This window comes from Eubalaena glacialis, chromosome 2 (assembly GCF_028564815.1).
Source record: "Eubalaena glacialis isolate mEubGla1 chromosome 2, mEubGla1.1.hap2.+ XY, whole genome shotgun sequence".
In the NCBI taxonomy this organism is placed as follows: domain Eukaryota; kingdom Metazoa; phylum Chordata; class Mammalia; order Artiodactyla; family Balaenidae; genus Eubalaena; species Eubalaena glacialis.
In genome coordinates, this window is record NC_083717.1 from 135,368,130 (window position 1) to 135,391,016 (window position 22,887).

Here is a 22,887-nt window from a genome sequence, read left to right on the forward strand (position 1 = left end):
TTGTTCTGTGGAATGCAAGGTGCCTTTAAGCAAGAGAGTTTGACTGCTCTGGCTTTATAAAACATGACTCCAACTAAAAATGCCTGTTAATTATTAAACCCTTATGTATAATCTGGATACCTGACACTGCTGATACTGCAGATAGAGAACAGAGAGTGTTTGTCCCTCAAGTTAAGCCTAAACACCAATAGAAAAAGGTAGTTATCAAGGGATTTAAAAACCCCAAAACTTTTCCTCTTATATTAAGTAAAGAGTGTGGGGTATCTCCTGTTTTGGCTGGCATATCTGGCGCCTAAACAACTGGTTTAAACCTTGTTTGGGATTCCTGCTTGTTTTAGCATGGCGGATCTTGGAGTTCACAGAATCCTTCTTCTGGTTATTTCTCTGACAAAGTGTCTGGAGGGCACAAAACTGCTGGCAGACTTAAAAAAATGTGGTGACTTGGAATGTGAAAGTAAGTCGCTTTTCTTTTTTTTCCTTCTTTTCCTCTTAAAATGAGGCTCTGAAGTGATATAAAACGTTATTGTGGACATGTATGATAAAAATGAACATTAATATCATTGAGAAATATTTATAATTATAAGGTATAGTACACTATAAAAAAGAAATGCTGGAAGCAAAGTATTTTGTGATAGTTTTTAATGTAAATATACAAAGGGGCAAAGATCAGCCTGATATATAAATATATAAGAAATTTTAAGGATATTAATCCAGATCTCAAAAACAAACCAATTAGCACGTTTACTATTTTTTAAGATAAGTGTAATTGATTTGTATTAAAAAAGATATCAAGCCATTTGATAGTTATTTTTATGAAGCCCTTACATTTTTTAGTTTCTATTTCACAATGAGAAGTTTCTGATTCTCATGAGTTTTCTAAGACTGTTTTTATTTCAAATCGTCATGATTTATTGTGTAAACTTTATCAAACATTAATTATTTCTGTGTTCCCTTATTATGCAAAAATACTGAAATCAGTGTTAGGAGTACACAATTTTGTTTATATCTTTGAATATTAAACTTCCTTTTTCTACAAAGAGAAATTAATTTTCATTTTATTGCTTAAGAACTTATTTTCTGCAATTGGCATTATGGTACAAAATGAATAGCATCCCAGTATATTAGAATTGCTTTATATTGTTCTATCCCTCCAGTATGTGAGAATTACTTTGAATTTGCAACATGTAATTAAAAATGCAAAATATTATTAGTATGAACATAAATGATTTAAAAGTAAATTTTTTATGTGTAAACATTTTCCTTAATCATTTGGATACATAATTTAATATATAGAGAATGTTTACTAGATGATGTTTTATAATAATATTATTATAACAATTTTTCTTTCCTTCTTTACAACCTCATTTTAGTTTCCTTAGGGCTAGGCACATAACATGGAAAGAAAGAGAACATTCAAATTTATAGTAATTGATAAAAGTTTTTTAACTTTAATTGCACGACTTAATGAAAAGGTTTTACATATGCCAGTATAATTATAATCGTTAATAAGGTATGTATATTACTTTATGTGCTGAAGGGCTAAATCTAGCATATGTGGTTATGGTCATTCATAGTTATTAAGGGCCTATTATGTGCTGGGTCTGGGGGATGAGGGGTGTGTATCTAAGAGGGATAAAATGAAATGTAAGATAAGTTTCTTGTCCTCCAGGGATTTTCATTCTAGTGAATGATGACAAGACAGGTCAATATGAAACAGTAAATAGTAATACAACATGAGGATAATAGATAATATTGAAATTCAGAGAAGCGGCAGAGTAGGCTGGACCAATTAAGGTTGTCTTATAGCGGAAGTAGGATATGAGTTGTCCATGAAGAGAGACTGATGGGTTTTTAGAAAGGCTTAGGAAAAAACAGAAAGAAAACTCAGAATACAGAAGGCGGATGTTGCAGTGAAAAGAACTTCAGTTCAAATCTGGCTCCACCATTTATCAGGTGTGTGACCAACTCTTTGATAGTTAATTAAAGGCTCATTTTTTAGTCTGAGATGAGATTATTTACCTCATAGGTCTGTTTTGAGGATTTAATAATAGCAGTAATAAAAGGTATGAAAGAGCTTATCATGATGCCTGGAGTATAGTAGGTGCCAGAAGAAAACTAATTATCTTTTCCTTCCCTTCTCTACTGTGTGTTTTTCTCTTCATGTTTACATAGCTTTAATAAGCAGAGTCTTAGCCATAAGAGATTACAGAGGACCTGACTGTCGATACCTGAACTTCACTAAGGGAGAAGAGATATCCGTTTATGTTAAACTCGCAGGAGAAAGGGAAGATTTGTGGGCAGGAAGTGTAAGTATCTAATCTTACAAATTGAATACAGAATAAATGACTAGCTTGCACAAGGGTGCCTGGTGTTCATCTCTAAAGGAACTTCAAGAATTTAAAAGTACTTTATATATATATTAAAAACCCTTAACATATTTAAACAAAAAAACAAAAAAATGGTCATGTTCAGTGTCGGTTCCAGAATTTCTATAAAAAGTAGCTTTGGGGAAGCCAGTCTGGTTGGGATGAAGGCTTAAGAGTGCCTTGAAATTACTTTTACACAGCATGCATCGTTTTTGAACTTAGGTCTTATATTTATTTGGAGAGACTTTAGAGGGGCCAATGGAGATTATGGGATGACTAGGTAACCCCAGCCATCCCTTGGTGCTACCAATGGCCAAGTTTAAGAGAGACTGGGAAGTTTTAGTTAATTAGATTAAAAGACATGTCTTGGGAATTCCCTGGTGGTCCAACGGTTAGGACTCTGTGCTTTCATTGCCGAGGGCGCAGTTTCATTCCCTGGTTGGGGAACTAAGATCCTACTTGGCCAAAAAAAGAAAAAAAAAAAAAAAAGACATGTCTTTCTGAGCAAAAAAGGACTGAGTTGCTATTGAAGAGATCCTCAGAAAGATTAGTAGCCTAGGGAAGTGAGGTATATGAATTTTTCATGGAGGAAAAGAATAACTGAGAGAGACTACTATTTGGCCCAAAGTCCTATTACACTGAAATGCCTAGACGCCTGAATCACCTCTCTGAATATACAACATAGAAAAATTAATGATTAATATTTTCAGTTGAATATAGGTTTGTATCTTAGATTATATCATGCTTTAGAATGAAAAGATGCCATGACAAGTGATTTTACTCCCAAGCTGAGCAAGCATGGCCAACCTGATACATACATCATTTCCATATTGCATATGCATAAGATCTCTTCCCTGTGTAGCCTCTGTGATCTTTATTTGAAGGAGCAGATTCTATTTGGGTCTATCCTGCTTTTTAGCATGAGGGGCTACATGACTGAACCTCAGACTGTTGTTGGCCAGAATTGTTTACCTGGACTTTGCAGCTCCCAAGACTTCTTACTGCTTATGGTGCCTTAAACATGCCATTTCTCTGTCTTGAATGCATGGGAGGTATCCAATGCAACTATAAGGAAAATGACACAGTAAGTATCATAAGAGGAAAAGAAAGCATTCTTTCTTGTTTACTATGTGTGAAAATGATAGTTCCACACAAAAGCAGCATGTAATGTGTGGAGCCAGGGTGAAGTTTCAAGCACACTTGGTTTTGTGCCTTAGGTGTCTAGTCCAGGCAGATAACTGTTTAAGAAGCCACACTGTGTGGTTAGGACTCTGGGCTTTCATTGCCAGAGGGCCTGGGTTCAATCCCTGGTCAGGGAACTAAGACCCCGCAAGCCCCACTGGCATGGCCAAGAAAAAGAAGCCACACTGTGGAGTTCATTCCTTCAGTTTCCAAATAATTGCAGCAACTGGAGAGCTGGAAGAATCACAGTTGAGGTATAACGGTGCTGAATCAAAAGGCCAAAAGAAATATGCTCTTTAAACTTTGACAGGGATGGGAAATGGGCTGAGAGTGGTTATGTGAAGCCTTCACTCTTGGGGGACATCTTGTATGCACTTAAACCGGATTGAGAGGATCTCTGCTACCAAGGTACCCTCAGAAAAGTTGTATGGAACCAAATGCACCCTGGAAGACTCATAGATCCTTACCATCTTGATGAATCCACCTCAGCCCTTCAGAGTTTAAACATCTTACCCAATTTTGACATCCTGAAAATGCTGCATATGTCACAGCTCCATCTTGCTTGGCTACAGTCACCATTCTCTTGCTTTTTGATATTCCAGGTTTACTAGTGTAAATCTGTGGTCCACCTGGGCAAGAAAGGTCATTAAGAACAGAAAAAAGAAAGAAAATGTGTGGTTTTCCCTCTGAAATCTGAAAAAGTGGCATTTTATAGCTTGACCCTTTGTTCCCTCAGATTTATGCTGTTCTGTCGAGTAGCAAAAGGAATATGATTTCACTGACTTTCTTTTAGATGGTAAATGAAAGCCGTTAATGTTTGTAATTTGAAATAGATGAAAGCCAAGGGCATGAAACAAAATTAGGCTCAATGGCTATTATTGCTTTGATCACTCTTACTTGCTAATCTTCATTCTTCATTTTGATAGAAAGGAAAGGACTTTGGGTATTTTCCCAGAGATGCAGTCCAGATTGAAGAGGTGTTCATATCTGAGGAAGTTGAAATATCAACAAAAGTGAGTAAACTCATTTCGGTTATTAATTGAATTTATTTATTTATTTATTAGAGAAAATTTATATTTTATTTTCTCTAACAAAAGAAATAGTTGTTGTAAACACCCAAGAATTCTCTTTTCCAATTACCAATAGTTTTTTTCTTCTTCTTCTTTAATGAATGTATTATTTATTTTATTTTATTTATTTATTTTTATTAATTGATATTAGAGTATAGTTGCTTTATCGGTTATTAATTGAATTAAAAATTTTTTGGCTAAAACAGTTTTCTGTGGTATAAGTGCCCATCAGTTATACATCTTATATAGTGGATATATAAAATAGTCTGAAAACTCACTCTAGGAATAGTTTGAGTATGTGAATAAATTAGGTAAGACGAGATTGATGACAAGGATTTTGCTTACTGAAAAATTAACAGGCAGTAGAGTGTAGTGGTTAAGAGCATGGATTCTGGAGGTAGACTGGGTTCAAAGCCTGACTCAGCCACTTAGTTGCCATGTGGTCTTGTGTGCCTTTTTTCTCATCTGTAAAATGAAGATGATGATTATAATATAGTGCTACCTCAACAAATTTATTGAGCAAGAAATGAGCATATGTAAAGTACATAGAACAGCACTTAGTAAGTGCTATGTAAGTGTTAGATATTATTACTAATGTTATTGTCCTACTGGGACAGAGTTTATTTCCCACCACACTCTCTAGGTCTCATATCTGTAAACCTCTTTTGCTGTTGGAGTTTTAAATGAACTTGATAATGCTGGGCTTGATAATGAGAATGGGAATCAGAAGGTGACTCTTCAATATGTGAATTTGATTAGCCCATTTAATTCACATTCCAGGTTAAGCCTATTTACCTTACCTGAGGTCAGTGTGAAGTCAGTCTGCCTAGTTAAGTAAACTATTAGCTGGCTCTTTTCCAGCAAAAATTCTGGGATTAACTGTCTATTCACTGTATAACTACTGGTCCCGTCAGTTCTGTCTCCAAAATATATCTGTCTTCTCTTCATTTTTACTCTCCCCGTAGCCCTGATTCAAAGCATCATTATCTCTTGAGTAGGACACTGCAGTAGGTTTCTAACTGGTCTCCTTGCCCCTACTTTTGCCCTCTTCCAATTCATTCTCCAGACAGCAATGGATCTTATAGATACAAAAACAAAGAAATCAGATCATGTCATTCGCTTGGTTTAAAGCCTTTTTATGGCTTTGCATTGAACCCGGAATCAAGCCCTGACTCCTTACCCTGGCTCTACATGATCTGCTCCTGCCCCCGCTGCTGACCCTGTCACGTGCCACTCTCCCCGCACTCACTATGCTCCTGGCCACACTGGCCTATTGATAGTTCTTAGAACATGCCAAGCTCTTTCCTAGCCCAGAAACCCAAACGGGCTGTTCCCTCTGTTCGGAATGCTTCCCCTAAGTTCTTCACCTGGTTAGTTCCTTCTTATCCTTTAGGTCACAGCTTAAACATCAGTGCCTCAGAGAGCTCTTCCATGATGATTCTAAAGGAATTACTGCTTCTTAATCACAGCTTCCTGTTTACTTCCTACATAGCACTTATCACAATTTATAATTACGTTTTTCTATTGTTTACTGTAGAATTTCAGCACCTGGCACAGTGCAGAGCACATAGTAAGCATATAGAAAGCCCAAATTCTTTATTTTTTAAAAAACATGTATTTATTTAGGCTGCACCAGGTCTTAGTTGCAGCATGCATGTGGGATCTAGTTCCCCGACCAGGGATCGAACCCGGGCCCCCTGCGTTGGGAGCACGGAGTCTTACCCAGTGAACCACCAGGGAAGTCCCTAGAAGGCCCAAATTCTTAGGTCAAGTTCCCTGGGAAATAGACTCCAAGATGGATCTTTGCATCCAAGAGGTTTACTAGGGAGTACTCTTGGGAATAGCACCTGTGAGGGAATACAAGGAAAAGCAGGATCGGGAAGACAGAGAAGTTGAACTGTGATCCGGTTGCAACAAAGGTTTCAGGTGATTCCATAAGGAGCTTTGGAGCTGGAATGGCCTTTCAGGATTGTCCTGAATAGAGGCAAGGGGTTGGGCCTTTTTATCCTTGCATGACTGGCTCATCTGGGGTAGTGTAACCTTGGGCTAGATTAGGCTAGTATTTACTAGAGACAGTTGCTATTTTAATTACTTGATTCATTTAATCCTCACAACACCCCTATAAGGTAGGTACTGTCATTATTCGCATTTTACAGATGAGGAGACTGAGGCATAGAAAGGTCATCCTATTCGCCCAAGGTCACAGAGCTAGTAAACGGCAGGATTAGGATTTGAACCCAGAGCGTTTGGCTCCAGCGTCTGTTGTTAATCACCTACTATGTTGCAATGCCAAAAAATACTGTAAGATTGCAATTCTGAAGTTTATTTTTGTAAAATTCTGAGCTTTATTCTCATTTCATAATGGGGATATCCAAAGAGCAGTGTATATCACTGTTTCATACCTTCAGATAAAAAAAAAATAGCTTCACCATTTTTCTTCTTGACGATTTGGTTGTTTTGTGAGATGAGCAAGGGGATCACTGCTTGCATCGGCTACATGCAATATCTCAACAAAAGGAGTCTAAGTGAGGACTTCCCCAGTGGTCCAGGGGTAAAGAATCCGCCTTCCAATGCAGGGGACACCAGTCCGATCCCTGGCCAGGGGATTAAGATCCCACATGCCACGGGGCAACTGAGCCGGCACACTACAACCACTGAGCTCGCGCGGCTCAACCTGCGTGCCGCGAACTACAGAGCCCATGTGCCCTGGAGCCCGCATGCCACAAGTAGAGAGAAGCCCGCGTGCCGCAGCTACAACCCAACGCAGCCAAAAAAAAAAAGAAGTTTTTTTAGTGCAACTTCTAACCAGGCCTTCATGCTTTAGAGTCTTTGGTTTGTCTGAGCTGTGACCATGTGCTGTAAATTCCCCTCCCTGAAAGCGCTGCACAGCTGCATATGCCCATTCAGTGTACTCTTACCAGGAGCAAGATTTTGTGGCCATGTACGCCTGGTCACTAGAGTTTATTTGCAGAATATACTCAATACTTGATTGCCTCTGCTTCTGAAGTTCTTCAATTATTTGATAATAAATAAATCCTAATGCAAGAGGATTTTCATTTAGGTTTATATCATTAACCCTGAAAAGTCAGTTATGATACAAGTGTTTGAGATTAGGAGTTTTTGCTCTGCTGTTGAGCTAGTTGTGTGGCCTTGGGAAAATCATACTCATCCATTTAAAATGATTTCAGAGAAACAAGGAGTTTTTATATATTAATGTCAATCGTAACTTTTTTTCTTTCAGGAATCTGACTTTCTCTGTCTTCTTGGAATAAGCTACACATTTGAAAATGAAGATAGTGAGTTAAACAGTGATAATGGTGAAAATACATATCCATATGAAGAAGACAAGGAGCCCAAATCTAGAGTATATGAAAGTGATTTTCAGATAGACCTTGGCTTTTATTCAACTTCCGAAAGTACTTTGTTTGAAGACCAATTTCCAGCATCAGAGGCTCCTGAAGATATCAGAAGTACTAGTGAATCAAAGGACTGGGAAGCAGTAGAAGCTGGAAATGTGGAACAGTATCCTATTCCAGAAGGGGATCATGTCCCACCATCCTCAGCCATTCCTGAAGTGAAAGGATGGTTTGGATTTGGAAAGGACCAAGCTGGAGAAAAGACTTTTGAATCAGTTACTGAACCTCTAGAGGAAAGCTCATTTCGAAGTAGAAAAATAACAGTGGAAGATGAGAATGACCCAGAGGGATTAAACAATGGTGAGCCCCAAACAGAACATAAGCAAGAACTTGAATCAGAATTTGATTCAGTGCCAAAGAAACAGTCTGAACTAGTGTCTGAGTCAGAGCACATCCTCAATCCTCAAGACACTGGTTGGTTTGGTGGTGGATTTACAAGTTATTTTGGTTTTGGGGGTGAGGATACAGGGCTTGAATTATTGTCCAAAGAAAGCAACCCACCATTACAAGATGTTCCTAGTTCCATATCCTCTGAGGAAGAACCCACCGTTCCGTGTACAGAAATATTAATAGAAAAAGAAGACACAATCACTAATGATAGCTCAATTCTCAAGCCAAGTTGGTTTGATTTTGGTTTTGCTATGCTAGGATTTGCATATGCTAATGAAGATAAAATTATATCAGATGATGGAAAAAATGAAGAAGAAGGTGGGGGAGATAAACATGGACATCCTCCAACAAGTGAATTTGACACTGATAAGGAACAAGAAATAAAAATAACAAAAATTATGGAAACTGAAAATCAAATAGGCAAGCAAATGGTCTTAGAGAAAACAGATGATTCTGATACTTTACCATATTTTAAAAAGTTCTTGTATACTTTTGACAACCCCTGGAACTTCCAGAACATTCTAAAGGAGACAGAATTGCCATTTCCCAAAGAGACACTGGATGAAAATAATGGAGGTGAAAATGATAAAAGAGAAGAATTTTCAGTTGAGTATTACCCCACAGATAATACGGAAGACATGATGTTGAAAGACGGATACAGTCAGCCAGGTTAGTATAAAAATATCTATAATATGATTTCTTTTTAAAATATAATCTATTTTTTATATTTTTTATACAGCAGGTTCTTATTAGTTATCTATTTTATACATATTAGTGTATATACGTCAATCCCAATCTCCCAATTCATCACACCACCACCCCTCCCCCCCACCACTTTCCCCGCTTGGTGTCCATACGTTAAACATAATCTATTTTTAAAAGTGCAAATCACATGAAACATCCAGGAATCCATATTTCTCAAAATACTCAATAATCAACAACAACTTTATCAATCACCCTTTTATCAATTTCTGGTTTACTCTGGGATTTATTAGATCTTAATATCATAAAATAAAATCCCAAGGGACAAAGAATGATTGGCTATATATGGATGTTTCAAGGAGATCTCAAGGTATTTTACAATAAGTTTTAATCAAACTATTATACGTAAACAGGTTAAAAATATAAATAGTGCTAAGGTTTTGTTTTGTTTTGTTTTTTTAACAAAAGCAATTTCTGTTCCCTCTGTCTATTTCTACTTCTACCTCTGTCCCAGGGACAATAATTTCCTTTATTTTTTAAAGAAAATTTCCTTTAGTGTTTATCTCTATTTTCTAAATAAAATATTTATATTCTTCTTTGAGTAACCTATTTTAGATGATGTTCATTGACTTCCTGTTCTGTTAGGTGAGAATTTTTTCTTATTTGCACTCACTTTTTAGCTCATTTACACTATCCCAATATAGCTATATCTGAAGGGTGTTCTTAGAAACCTAAGCTAAGGTAATTTAAAATTGTCTTGATTCCTGAATGATATTTTATTCTAGATCTATAGCTCCTCCCCCCAAGAAGAGCTATGATAACAAGGGTTTTCTTTAACTGTACAAGATAATAAGGAAACTCAAGCAAAAACAATGTAAAAAGTTTTCAGCTTTCTTCCTCAAGTATCTCAATTCTGGGAGATCAACAGAGGGCAACAGAAGAGAGCAGAGTATCAGAGGGTACTTCTAGATCTAGATGTCCAGGTATCTAGCAACTCCTATGATTAAAAACAGGTGGATAATATTTTAAGTAAAGAATTATATAACATGACTTTCCCACATCTCCATTCTATGATGGACAGATTAGAAACTCAGCAAATATTGGCCAATAATACAGAAGCAATCAAATCCTAGAATGACAGAAAAACTTTCACAAGAAGAGATCAACAATGTTGCAAACTCAGAAGGAAACACATTTCACTGGTGCTGGTTGATTATCTTGAATTTCCAGAAGAACTATATGTTATTTCTCTTAATATTCTAGAAAATATGAGTTCTTTACTTGATCAACATCCTCAACCAGAATATAGACTTTAGATTCTAACCCTTTTCTAAATAAGAAAGGTGGTGTGATGATTTTCATGACTGAAAACATTAGAGACCTAGATTTTCAAAGGCTACAGGAAATTATTTTGTTCTAAGTTTGTTAGATCCTAAGGGGATATTTGTGAAAAAGCAGATGAGTAATTGGAAAGAAGAGAGACTAAAAGAAAACAATATCAAACCCAGAAATACAGTATTCAAAATATAGATATATAAAAATATTTTAGAGCTTATTTATAGAAACTTCAGGGCATTCTGAATATCATTTTAGTAGAATTTATTTATCATTTCATATAGTGATGCTGGGAGAATTTCTAAATATGAATAACTTGGTAGATAGTCAAATGAGAACAGGGCATTTATGCAATTATAACTAGTTTTGAGGGACTTTTATAAAAATGTTAAGAAATTCCTTTAAGTTTCAGAAAAAAGATGTCTTACTATATAAATACTTCAAAACATTTCACTATTAATTAAATGAAAAACAAGCTGGGGTCATGCAAAGTTTGTTTTAAAAAAAGAATACTAGGGACTTCTCTGGTGGTCCAGTGTTTAAGAATCCGTCTTCCAATGCTGGGGGACTCGGATTTGATCCCTGGTTGGGGAACTAAGATCTCACATGCTGCAGGACAACTAAGCCCGCGCACTCTAGAGCCTGAGAGCCCCAACGAAGAGCCCGCTCGGGGCAACGGAAGATCCCGCATGACGCAACAAAGATCCCGAGTGCTACAACTAAGACCCGACACAGCCAAATAAATAAATAAATTCCAAAAAAAAAAAAAAAGAATACTGAAAGAGGGATTCAGATAAAACCACAGACTCTATTTTCTCAATATTGGAGAAATAGCTAAAATAGCCAATATTTTCAGATAATTTCAACAACTCTTTTAGGGAATAACAATGAAAACTTGACTTATTTAGAAAGAGTGCATAAGGAAAATGAATCACTGATATTGAATAAGTATTTGTGAAAAGCTGAGGCTTGAGATAACCGCATTTACAAAAAGCTAATATCCTGACATAAGAATTTACAAAACAGATAAATTAGGGAACAATTATTTATATTACAATATTAATAACTATTTTACAAAAGGACTCCAAACTGAGCTTATTTAAATAATGAATTTCCCAAGTACAGTTAAATATGAAAACTATTCATTATTTTATTTGAATTAAAATTCTGTTTATTAATTTATTAATAATTGTAAGAAAGTCATATCTGTATCTAATGTACTTTTTTAAATTGAAGTATTGTTGATTTACAATGTTTCAGGTGTACAGCAAAGTGATTCAGTTATACATATATAACTGAATATATATATGTATAAGAACATATGTATATTCTTTTTCAGATTCTTTTCTATATTAGGTTATTATAAGGTATTGAATATAGTTCCCTGTGCTATACATTAGGACCTTGTTGTTCATCCATTTTATATACAGTAGTGTATAACTGTTAATCCCAAACTCCTAATTTATCTCTCCCCCGCTTTCCCCTTTGGTAACCATAAATTTGTTTTCTATGTCTGTGAGTCTATTTCTGTTTTGTAAATAAGTTCATTTGTATCATTTTTGAGACTCCACATATAAGTGATATCATATGATATTTGTCTTTCTCTTACTTACTTCATTTAATATGATAATCTCTAGGTCCATCAATGTTGCTGCAAATGGCATTATTTCATTCTTTTTTATAGCTGAGTAATAGTCCATTGTATATACATACCATCTTCTTTATCTGTTCATCTGTCGATGGACATTTAGGTTGCTTCTATGTCTTGGCTATTTGTAAATATTGCTGCTATGAACATTGGGGTGCCTGTATCTTTTCAAATTATAGTTTTCTCCCGATATATGCCCAGGAATGGGATTGTTGGATCATATGATAGTTCTATTTTTAGTTTTTTCAGAAACCTCCATACTGTTCTCCATAGCGGCTGCATCAGTTTACATTTCTACCAACAGTATAAGAGGGTTCCCTTTTCTCCACACTCTCTCCAGCATTTATTGTTTGTAGAGTTTTTGATGATAACCATTCTGACTGGTGTGAGGTGATACCTCATTGTACTTTTGATTTGAATTTCTCTAATAATTAGCAACATTGAACATCTTTTCATGTGCTTCTTGGCCATCCATATGTCTTCTTTGGAGAAATGCCTATTTAGGTCTTCCACTCATTTTTTTGATTGGGTTGTTTGCTTTTTTGATATTGAGCTGTATGGGCTGTTTGTATATTTTGGAAATCAATCCCTTGTCAGTTGCATCATCCACAAATATTTTCTCCCATTCCGTAGGTTGTCTTTTTGTTTTGCTTATGGTTTCCTTTGCTGTGCAAAGCATTTTAGTTTAATTAGGTCCCATTTGTTTATTTTTGGTTTTGTTTCCATTTCCATCTCTAGGAAACAGATCCCCCAAAATACTGTTGTGATTTATGTCAAAGAGTGTTCTGCCTATGTTTTCCTCTAGGAATTTTATAGTATCCAGTCTTACATTTAGGTCTTTAATCCATTTTGAGTTTATTTTTGTATACAGTAGTAGAGAATGTTCTAATTTCATTCTTTTACATGTAGCTGTCCAGTTTTCTCAGCATCATTTATTGAAGATACCGTCTTTTCTCCATTGTATATTCTTACCTCCTTTGTTCTAGATTAATTGACCATAAGTGCATGGGTCTATTTCTAGGCTCTCTATCCTGTTCCACTGATCCATGTGTCTTTGTTCCAGTACCATACTATTTTGATGACTGTAGTTTTGTAGTATAGTCTGAAGTCAGGGAACTTGATTCCTCCAGCTCTTCATTTTCAAGATTGTTTTGGCCTCTAATGTAAATCTTAAAGCTTAGATTTAAGTAATGTGAAAATAATACCTCAAAAGTTTAATCAAATATGAAATTATTATAGGAAATTTTCATTTTCTTCACATATATTTATTTCAAATGCAGTGTAAAACAATATTTAAAATAAACCAATTTAGGCACATATAAATTTGGTGTAATTAATTGTCGAATAAGCCTTTTTTCCCCTAATGCCATTAAACATCATTGTAGATCACTATTTGAGTCCTGTATTTACAACAGGCCTATTGTATTCAGACTCCTGAGTTGATTGTTCATTTTTAAGTTTAATATCCACAGGTGGCATTAGTAAATTACAGATATGTGTTTGCTTACTTGGGACTTTCATCTTTTAAACAATGCTAAGTAAGTGACAGCATCAAAGCCATGTGTTAAATTCATAACTCAAAGAGCAAAGTTAGACATTGAATAATTCAGTTAGGACTATTCTTTAATATTGTTTTTCAGGGCTGCACTGATACTTTTCTATCCTTGTCTTAAAAAGTAACTGAGGAATAAATCCCACAATTTACTTGAATACTATAGCTCAGGCTAGGACTAGTTAGAACTTTTTTTAAAAATCCTATTTGATTAGTTCATTGAATCAGGTGATCAGTTTAAACTATGTTTGAAAATTGAATTGTCTTAAATTGATGGCTATTTGACATGGTATGCACATGTATGCGTATGATGACATGGGATGCATATGATACAACATTACAAATGTGTAAAATTATGACATATATGTTTCAAATTAATTTTTTTCTTAATTTTGGGGAAGGGTGATCCCTTTTATTTTTTATTATTATTTTTAATAAATTTATTTATAAATTTATTAAAAATAAATTTATTTATTTTTGGCTGCATTGGGTCTTTGTTGCTGCACGCAGGCTTTCTCTAGCTGCGGCAAGCAGAGTCTACTCTTCGTTGCAGTGTGCGGGCTTCTCTTGTTGTGGAGCACGAGCTCTAGGCCTGTGGGCTCAGTAGTTGTGGCTTGCGGGCTTTAGAGCGCAGGCTTAGTAGTTGTGGTGCACGGTCTTAGTTGTTCCACGGCATGTGTGATCTTCCTGGACCAGGGCTCAAACCCATGTCCCCTGCATTGGCAGGCGGATTCTTAACCATTGCGCCACCAGGGAAGCCTGGTAAGCCTTTTTAAATGAAAGTTCTTGAGATGTACATATATATCTTCATATATACAGGGTCATGAGTCAAAGGATGCAGATGCCCTTCAGAAGGTACAAAAGGCAATGAAATGGGTTCTCCTCTAGAGCCTCCAGAAGGAATACACAGCCCTGCCAAAACCTTGGTTGTAGGATTTCTGATTTCCAGAACTCTAAGAGAATGTATTTGTATCCTTTAAGCCACTAAGTGTGTGGTAATTTATTACATCAGAAATAGCAACTAATAGAGGCTACAAATTTATGTTTTAATGAATTCTTTCCATAATGAAGTATCACAATGCCCACAAGATTCAAAGAATGACCTGCCTAGAAAAAAAATAGGAAGCCCACAACAAAGCAAGCATGTAAAAAAAAAATCCAAAACATTTCTCCTTATTTATTTGCAGATATGGTCTCTAAAATAGAGTTATCTATGAGAATTCACGAAGAAGTACATTTCAAAACTCTATCTTCTGAAAATAATGATGAAAAATCAAAAACATCGCTAGACACTGAAAGGCCTGCTCAAGTGGAAATAGACACATTTGTGGAAAATACCCTGTCAAACAGTCAGATCTTTTCAACTGATTACTCTTTGTCTTCTCAAGATTATGTTGCTCAAAAAGGTAAGAAACAAGCTATTTGTTCTCCAATGCAGCAAGTAAGGAAAAAATTAGATTCAAAATTACATCGTATCAAGTGTTAACATATTTTTATTTATAAATTGACAGAAGATGCTTCTGAGTGTCAGATTCTGAAATATTTATTTCAAATTGATGTTTATGATTTCCTGAATTCTGCGTTTTCACCAATTGTAGTTCTTACAGAAAGGGTAAGTTGACGTTTTAGATGTTTTTCAATAATTTTACCTATTTTACTAAGTATAGGAACAGCTGAAAATTATGTTTGAGTGAATCCTCCCTATGTAAGTGTTACATAATATTTCTCTTTACATAAGATCTTACATGTAAGCTTTCTCCTTACATGAATGTTTTGTTGCATAGATGTTGTTAAGGATTTTTTCTAAAACTTTCCTTAAGCTATGTTGATCTTGAGCATTTGGGTTTTTTCCTTCCCCTTTTTTTTCAAATCAGGGGAAATTACACTAAGAGTTAACTCAGAAATAATATGAACTGAAAATTAATCTTAAGCAAATTATTAGTATTTGAATGACAGCTGTGACCTCAAAATGGTGTAATGTGAGAATCTTGCAAAAGCAACTAGTACCTCAAAATTTAACCAAGGCATAACTAAAATTCTAAAATCTGTCCACTTTTTCATTTATTGTAAATCCTTTTAAATTCTATCTCATTTATTGTAAATGAAATATTGCAAAAGGACCTAGCTGTAGTACTTGGCACATGAGGCCTTTTACAAATGTTTGTTCCTTTTCTCATCTACTGCTACCAAATAAATAATTGAGGAGGCACTTTTGTCTTCTCATTTACATTTTAAGATGAAATTTAACAGTGGTTGCCTTCAAGGAGTTCACTCTAGTTGGAGGACACCAGTAAAAAAAAAATGCAATAATTATAATATGGTGCTGTAATAGCCACAGGATGCTACTGATATACAGGAGGAGCTGCCCAGTAGACTGATTGGAAGTGGTAGGTAGAGAGGGTGGGGAGGAGGAGCCTGGGAAAATGTCCCAGAAGAGATCTTACTTGACCTGATATTGAAGAAAGAGTAGGAGTTAGCCAGGCAAGAAAGGATAAACATTCTAGGTTGAGGAGAGAGCATTTTTAAAAGTACAGAAGTGGGAGAGAGCTTGGCATTTTTGGAGATCTATAAGCAATTCAGTCTGATTGAATACAGAGTGAGACTGAAGTTGCATACTGGGATTATATAAAAAATAGCTTTGCATGTTATGATAGGAAGTTGAACTCTATCTTTTTTTTTTTTTTTTGGTTGCGTTGAGTCTTCGTTTCTGTGCGAGGGCTTTCTCTAGTTGCGGCAAGTGGGGGCCACTCTTCATCGCGGTGCGCGGGCCTCTCGCTATCGCGGCCTCTCTTGTTGCGGAGCACAGGCTCCAGACGCGCAGGCTCAGTAATTGTGGCTCACAGGCCTAGTTGCTCCGCGGCATGTGGGATCTTCCCAGACCAGGGCTTGAACCCGTGTCCCCTGCATTGGCAGGCAGATTCTCAACCACTGCGCCACCAGGAAAGCCCTGAACTCTATCTTTTAAATGATGGGGCACTACTGAGGAATTTTAAGTAGGGAGTGAACTGAAAAAGTTTCATTTTTAAAGTCTATCTGTCAACATTGTCAAATAAGAATTGAACCGGATAAAGACCAGAGGCAGGGAGGCCAATCAAGAAGTTATCACTTTAGTTCAGGAAATAAATGGTGAAGGTCTAAAACAGGGTTTATAAACTCAAATGAAATGAGTGCAGCACAGGTGAAGGTGAGAGCTGTAACCAGCTGGAGAGTGTATGCTTTCTCCGAAAGATGTAGCTGCTACTTACCTTCAGCCTGGTTTTTGCCAGATCTTCTGATATTTCAAGAGAAGTTGGAAATCTGGGTTCTTTTGTGTGAAATCTCCCAATTTTTAATGCTGGCAAATATTTAGATTAGAAAAAATATCATGCAGTTCAGACAAAACATTCTGTAGGTTGGGTCTGGCCCACTAGCCACATTTTTTAACCTTTGGCCTAATATCTGATAGTGGTTGTTAAAATGATTGGAAGGACAAACTAGGTAGATTTTTGTAGATAGAATTCATTGGATTTAATGATTGATCGAATGTAGCAAGGAGAAGAAAATGGAAAAGTGAGGATAGTTTACCAGATTTTTAGTTAGGGTGACCAGGTGCCACTGACTGTAAGAGTATTTGTGAAAACTAGGCTCAATGACACATATTGTTTTGCTTTCAGAGGCTTCCTCCTTACTTTATTTCTTTGCTGGTGTCCAGAGAGTTGACATTACTTGGTAAATAAGTTCAGAGAAGTGATTAATTTACTCTGTATGATTTGGTGTTGAAGATGTTGATTAAAAACATTACTTAGAAATCTGCTCTAGCATAGGAGAAAAGGAAAACTAATAATAATGATGTAATTTATAAAAATAGTTATAATAAAACTTTCAACTACCCATTTAATTAATTCTACTTATTAGTATGTCCAACTGACATAGCCCTCACTTGTCATCCCCCTCTCCCATAAATTATACCAGTGAAGTTACTAAATTAAAAAATAATTTATTAGTACACCGTATTCACCTTTCATATAAAGTGCTTACTTAATACAGGCTATGCTAAGTAAGCTTACTTTTGTGGACTCATTAAATATAATCAAATACATTTTACTTGAACCATTTTGGATGAAATTCTTCAGACATGAAAATATTGAACTTAAATTTGTTAATTATCTTGTGACCTTGGAGAGTCACTTGTTCTCTGGGGAAGTCTCAGGTTTAAAACTGTAATATCAGTAGCAGAGACTAGATGACAGACTGGTCATTGGCTGGCTTGAGCATTGTTTAAAAATTATGAACCAGTTGACTACATTTAAGAGATTAGTTCATATAAAAATCTGGATTTCTGCGTTCTCTTGAAAAAGTAGAAGACTGTAATACATAGTCTTCCGTTCTTCTGTGGCAACAAGAAGCTCAAGCTGAATAGCGCTTGCATTGAATAGACATGCGGTTTTCATTTCCCTATACTTATTTCAACTGTTTGGCCTCTATACAGCTTTAAGTTCATAATGTTTGGGCTAAATGCTCTGAAGAGTTTCTGCCAGGTCAGGAGTTCTAAGTCTTAGTGGGTCTATTAAGCATCCATAATAGCTGCAGTAAATGGAAATTTTGGCAATTTTCCAGTTAAATTTAGGCAAAAGTGTTTCCTTTTCTTCTTGCCTAAATGCTTCGGGTAATTGTTTCTATTCGCTGACAATTTCAGTTAGATTTTGTATACAAAATACTTTTTTTGAATTGTTTAAGTAATAGGAATCAACACCACTTTTTAATCTACTTTATTTTATAATTGAGGAGGCTCTTTGGGTTCTAACCTTTATATATTCTTAACTAGAATAAAAATATATATATAAATATACATTTATATGCGGAATAAACAGTGGAAATTACCCAGCTCTTGTTCAACAGGTAGCTCCTGATTTAGTATGTTCTGAGAACAACTCTTACATCACTAGTGCAGAGAATGAAGATGTGGCTCAGCATGTTTGACTTTCTTTTGAAGGACTAGATCGTACAGCCTGTGACACTGACTGCTTAATTAAATGGGAGTAACTAGTGTTTACAGTTTAGCAACAGGGCCCTTCATAAGGGAAATCAGTTTCTAGGTTGTGGATGAGGTGTACTGGTTAGCATGTTTCCAATGTTCTTGTATGCTTTCTAGCAGCTGTCACAAACACTAACAGAATTTGTTCTCCATTTCCTTTAAAGTAAGCTTATATAAGATGGCAAAGTCCCATATCTACTTAAGGAGGACAAACTTTTATATCTTTCACATGGTAAAAATCATGTACTCTATATGAATATAATATAGAATAAAACATTCAATTTTATTTTTATCAGTTACCTAATTTAGTATTTCTCTTTTCAATTGTAGATTTTAAGAGGGTAGTACTATGCATGACATTTAAGGAAGAATTAATCAGGAGTTATGTCCATGAAATTAGATTATGGGTTGGTAGTCGCAACTCCACCTATAGCACCCCTTTACCACACAAGTGTCAAAGCAGGATCACAGTGTGGAAACACAAGAGTGCAGGATGTATTAGAATCTGAAATCTTTCTCAAGGATATGAGGAGCTTAGTAGAACTTTATTTACATATTAGAATATATTAACATGAACCTTTTAAAAAATGGAATTGAAAGATCTAGAGGAAGAGGTAAGTTTCTATATGACTATTAAGTGTGCAGAAAAGGAATTAGGTTTGAACCTGGCATTGAGTTTAAGTTTTACTGTTTTTGCCATGGGGAAACTTGTAGATTTTTCTTTTAAATTTCATTTATCCTTTTGTCCCTGCTCTATGTTTTTAATATTTGGAATGGTAATTATTGAAAAACTAGAAAAGGACACAGACTGTCTCAGGGAGGGCAAAGGGATTTTTAAAAAAATGTTTTACGTTGTAAATAAATCCTGAAAGCTAACGATTCTGGAGTTCCCTGAAAATGTTCAGACTTACTGAAGAATTTTCATTCAGTAATACAGTGTTTTAATTGAGGCGTATGTTGTTGTTCTAAGATCCTTTGAAATTCTAAATTTTGGTTATGCTTCTGTTTAGATTTTTAAAATTAATTTATTAATTAGTTTATTTATTTTTGGCTGCATTGGGTCTTCGTAGCTGCCTGCACGCGGGCTTTCTCTAGTTGCAGCGAGCGGGGGCCACTCTTCGTTGCAGTGCGCGGGCTTCTCATTGCAGTGGCTTCTCTTGTCGCGGAGCATGGGCTCTAGAGCACAGGCTCAGTAGTTGTGGCTCGTGGGATCCAGAGCACAGGCTCAGTAGTTGTGGCGCACGGGCTTGGTTGCTCTATGCGGCATGTGGGATCCTCCCGGACCAGCGCTCGAACCCGTGTCCCCTACACTAGAAGGCGGATTCTTAACCACTGCGCCACCAGGGAAGCCCCTTCTGTTTTGATTGTAGTAAACTATTCACATAGTTTAGTTTCAGCACACACTGTCCAACACTATGAAGGTTGTGTAATACCTTAAAACTGGAGAATCATTAAGCAATTGCTGCTACTCTTTGCTACTTGTGAAAGTTCCTGAAACTCCTTAGGCTGATGTGGCAAATGAGAGAGAGCACTTTGAGTTCCAAAAAACTAGCCTGCATTTTGGTCCTGAAAATCACTTGCCGTGAACTTGGGCCATTTCTGGATTCTTTTTGGCACAATAGTTCTGTTGCTGCTAGAGCTTAACATTAGAGAAGTTTCCTAAGGAACTAAGATTCTGTTCAATTATTGAGTTCTCTCGGGTGATTTGTTTAGGAAGAAGTATCTGTGGCTTTTTGAGTTGCTTCATTAAGGACTTCAATTAGAAGACTCAGAGATGGGTGATCCTTTACACCTGTGTTAACTAAAACCCATCCCCAAGAACAGATCCAGCCCTGAGTATTTTATTCAACAGACCTAAATATAGGGTCCTAAATTTAGAGGGCAAGATGCTACTTTTAGCTTCCCTTCCTCAGAGGAGAACAGCACGCGCCCAGCTAAGGTCCATACGGGTTTGATTTAGCATTTGGGTACCTAGGAGTTCATGGAGTTTAAAGAGGTTTGCCCAGCAAGTGCCCAGGTAACTCAGGTAAAAGTGAGTAAAGCCCTCGAACCCTCCGCTGGCCGGAGGAGGCCCGATCGATGTCCTCTTGCGTGGGAGAGGTTAAACTTTGCCCAGACCACAGCTGACCCGAGACGCCTTCCTGCCCAAAGTCCGGACACGGTTGGCAGGAGGCGCGGGCCCTGCAAGCCATTTTCTGACAGGAATGAAGACGGCGGCCGGTTTCCCTGGGCCGGCGGGCTCCCCCAGGGTACGACGCCGTCAGGGCTTCCGTGGGGTGCGGACAGCAGGCTCTAGCGGGGCTGCGAGAGGAAAGCGATGGGGGCTGGGGCTGGGCCAGGCGCCGGCACCCGGGCCGAGGGGGCGCGTCGCGCTCACCCCGCCGGGCTACGCCGAGGGGCCTCCGGGAGAAGCCTCGCCGCCGGCACCCGAGGTGGGGACTCCTGAGACCTAGTCCTGACGTTCGGGGCGGTGCGGCCCACACCACAGAGCAGGCCCCGAGGTCGAATCCCGTTCTCTCAGCCCCAAGCCTCTCGATTTCCAAGGCTGGGTAGCTCCGCCAGGTAGAGCCCCGGCCCCTTTAAGAGAGAACGACCGGGACACGTCTACGAACCTCGCGCGAAGTAGGAGGGGAAATTAACGGAGTCCCCGCGACCCCGCCTCCGTGCGGCGGTCTGGCCGAAACCAAACCGAGGGGTAGGGCGGCGAGGAGAGTGCAGGTCGCAGGCTCGTGCGGGCGGGCTTGGGCCTTCGGATCTTCAGGACGGAAAGCGTAACCTAGGGGCCGAAGCTCCCCGGCTGGGCAGCGTGGACACTTGAGACCCGTAGGCGCCGTTCATCTCTGGGACCTCCCCGCAGCCGGCTCCGCAGTGGTCTGCTCCGGTTGCCGGGTGCGGGTTTGGGTTGCGGACCGAACGCTGCGTGTCCGGTCCCGCTGGTGTGTGGCTCGGCCAGGCCCTGGATACGGCGCCGACTGCCAGGGCAGCCTTGACGCCATGGAGGGGCCCGGGACTGTCTCTCAGCCGCACTTGGGGCTGGTCCTGGGAAAGCTTCGCCGGGTGAGTCCAGGCGCGATCCGGGTCACTTGGCTCAGGGGTCGCGGGAGCCGCCCGGGGAAGGTAGCAGCTGATTTTGGCTTTGGGGTCTGAGCGGCGGTGGTCGGAGGTCCTGAAGCCAGTTCTCACCTGTCGCCGGGCTACGGCCTGTGTCCGAGACAGTAGCCAGGTTCCTAGGATGCCTGGGCGGTTTTTTTGTGTGGTGTAAGGGGACCTGGAGATCAGGAATGTGAAGAGAGCATTAGCTTAGCAGGACTTTACAAGGGTGTGTTTCCCCGATTCCTAAAATGAATTAGCCTTTCGGTCGTGTTATTTATTTTGAACAGAGGTCAATAACACGTGGTTTCCTCGACAGTGAGAAACTTGAGGACAGATCCTCTGAAATGAGTTCCTTTTAGTACTGAAACTTCGCGTTGCTTGAAAAGACACCTAAGTCATTTTCTTGAGTGTTTATGAAAGCCTTTCCAGGCTGAGCGAATAGCTTCAGTAGAGCAAGAATGAAAACAACATGGTGTGTACAGCAGACTGGGAACAGTATTACTAGAGTGTAAAGTGGCCTCAGGGAGTGATGTGCAATGATGCTTGTTGGAGGCGTAAGTTTGTTCCAAGTGACGTAGGTGCTGAAGAGCCCTTGAAGTATTGCAGTGGTTAGACTTTTGGTTTAAATAGATCTTCCTGTTAGTAGTATGTAGGTTAGGTGTAAGGACAACAAAACTAGAAGCAGGGTGTAAGGGAGAGGTGACAAGAGTCGTCAAGTAGGGGTAGAGAAGAGGGTACTGAATGGGAAATATTTAGTAGCTATGAACTATAGTGGGTAGGAATTTAATGATTGTATGCAAAGGATCAGAGAGAGAAAAGGAATCTAGAATGACTCCCAGTTTCTGGTTATGGCAACTTATTCAAAGAGATAGGATATATAGAAAGATAAGGATTTGTGGGATGAGAGGGAATTTCAGATTGCACATATTTCCCTTTTTTCACGAAAAACAACTCTGTGAACAATATCTTCATCTGGATGACTTTTTTGGCTAAATGCACTATGCTCACAACACTGGCCTGGGGCCTAGGATAGCACAACACTGCTCTGCTTTTTAATTTTTTTTTTTAAGTTAAAAAATAATTTTTTATTGAGGTATAATCATATAACATAAAATTTAC

General features: G+C 38.0%; 1 protein-coding gene across 7 annotated transcripts in view; it reads left to right on the top strand.

Moving 5' to 3' along the window:
- Window positions 1–155: 155 nt before the first annotated feature.
- Window positions 156–22,887, top strand: part of MIA2 (MIA SH3 domain ER export factor 2) — a 103,502-nt gene continuing 80,770 nt past the window's right edge. For 2 of the 7 annotated variants that reach the window (XM_061180796.1, XM_061180797.1), the window contains exons 1-6: window positions 163–454; window positions 2,173–2,306; window positions 4,475–4,561; window positions 7,860–9,093; window positions 14,849–15,067; window positions 15,173–15,273. In XM_061180796.1, coding sequence (XP_061036779.1) covers window positions 340–454; window positions 2,173–2,306; window positions 4,475–4,561; window positions 7,860–9,093; window positions 14,849–15,067; window positions 15,173–15,273 — 1,890 coding nt within the window. In that variant the 5' untranslated portion in view covers window positions 163–339. Of the gene's footprint in view, window positions 455–2,172; window positions 2,307–4,474; window positions 4,562–7,859; window positions 9,094–14,848; window positions 15,068–15,172; window positions 15,274–19,203; window positions 19,290–20,847; window positions 20,925–21,330; window positions 21,733–22,887 lie in introns of those variants that run through there. The other 5 variants (XM_061180798.1, XM_061180802.1, XM_061180801.1 and 2 more) reach the window with 5 other exon arrangements.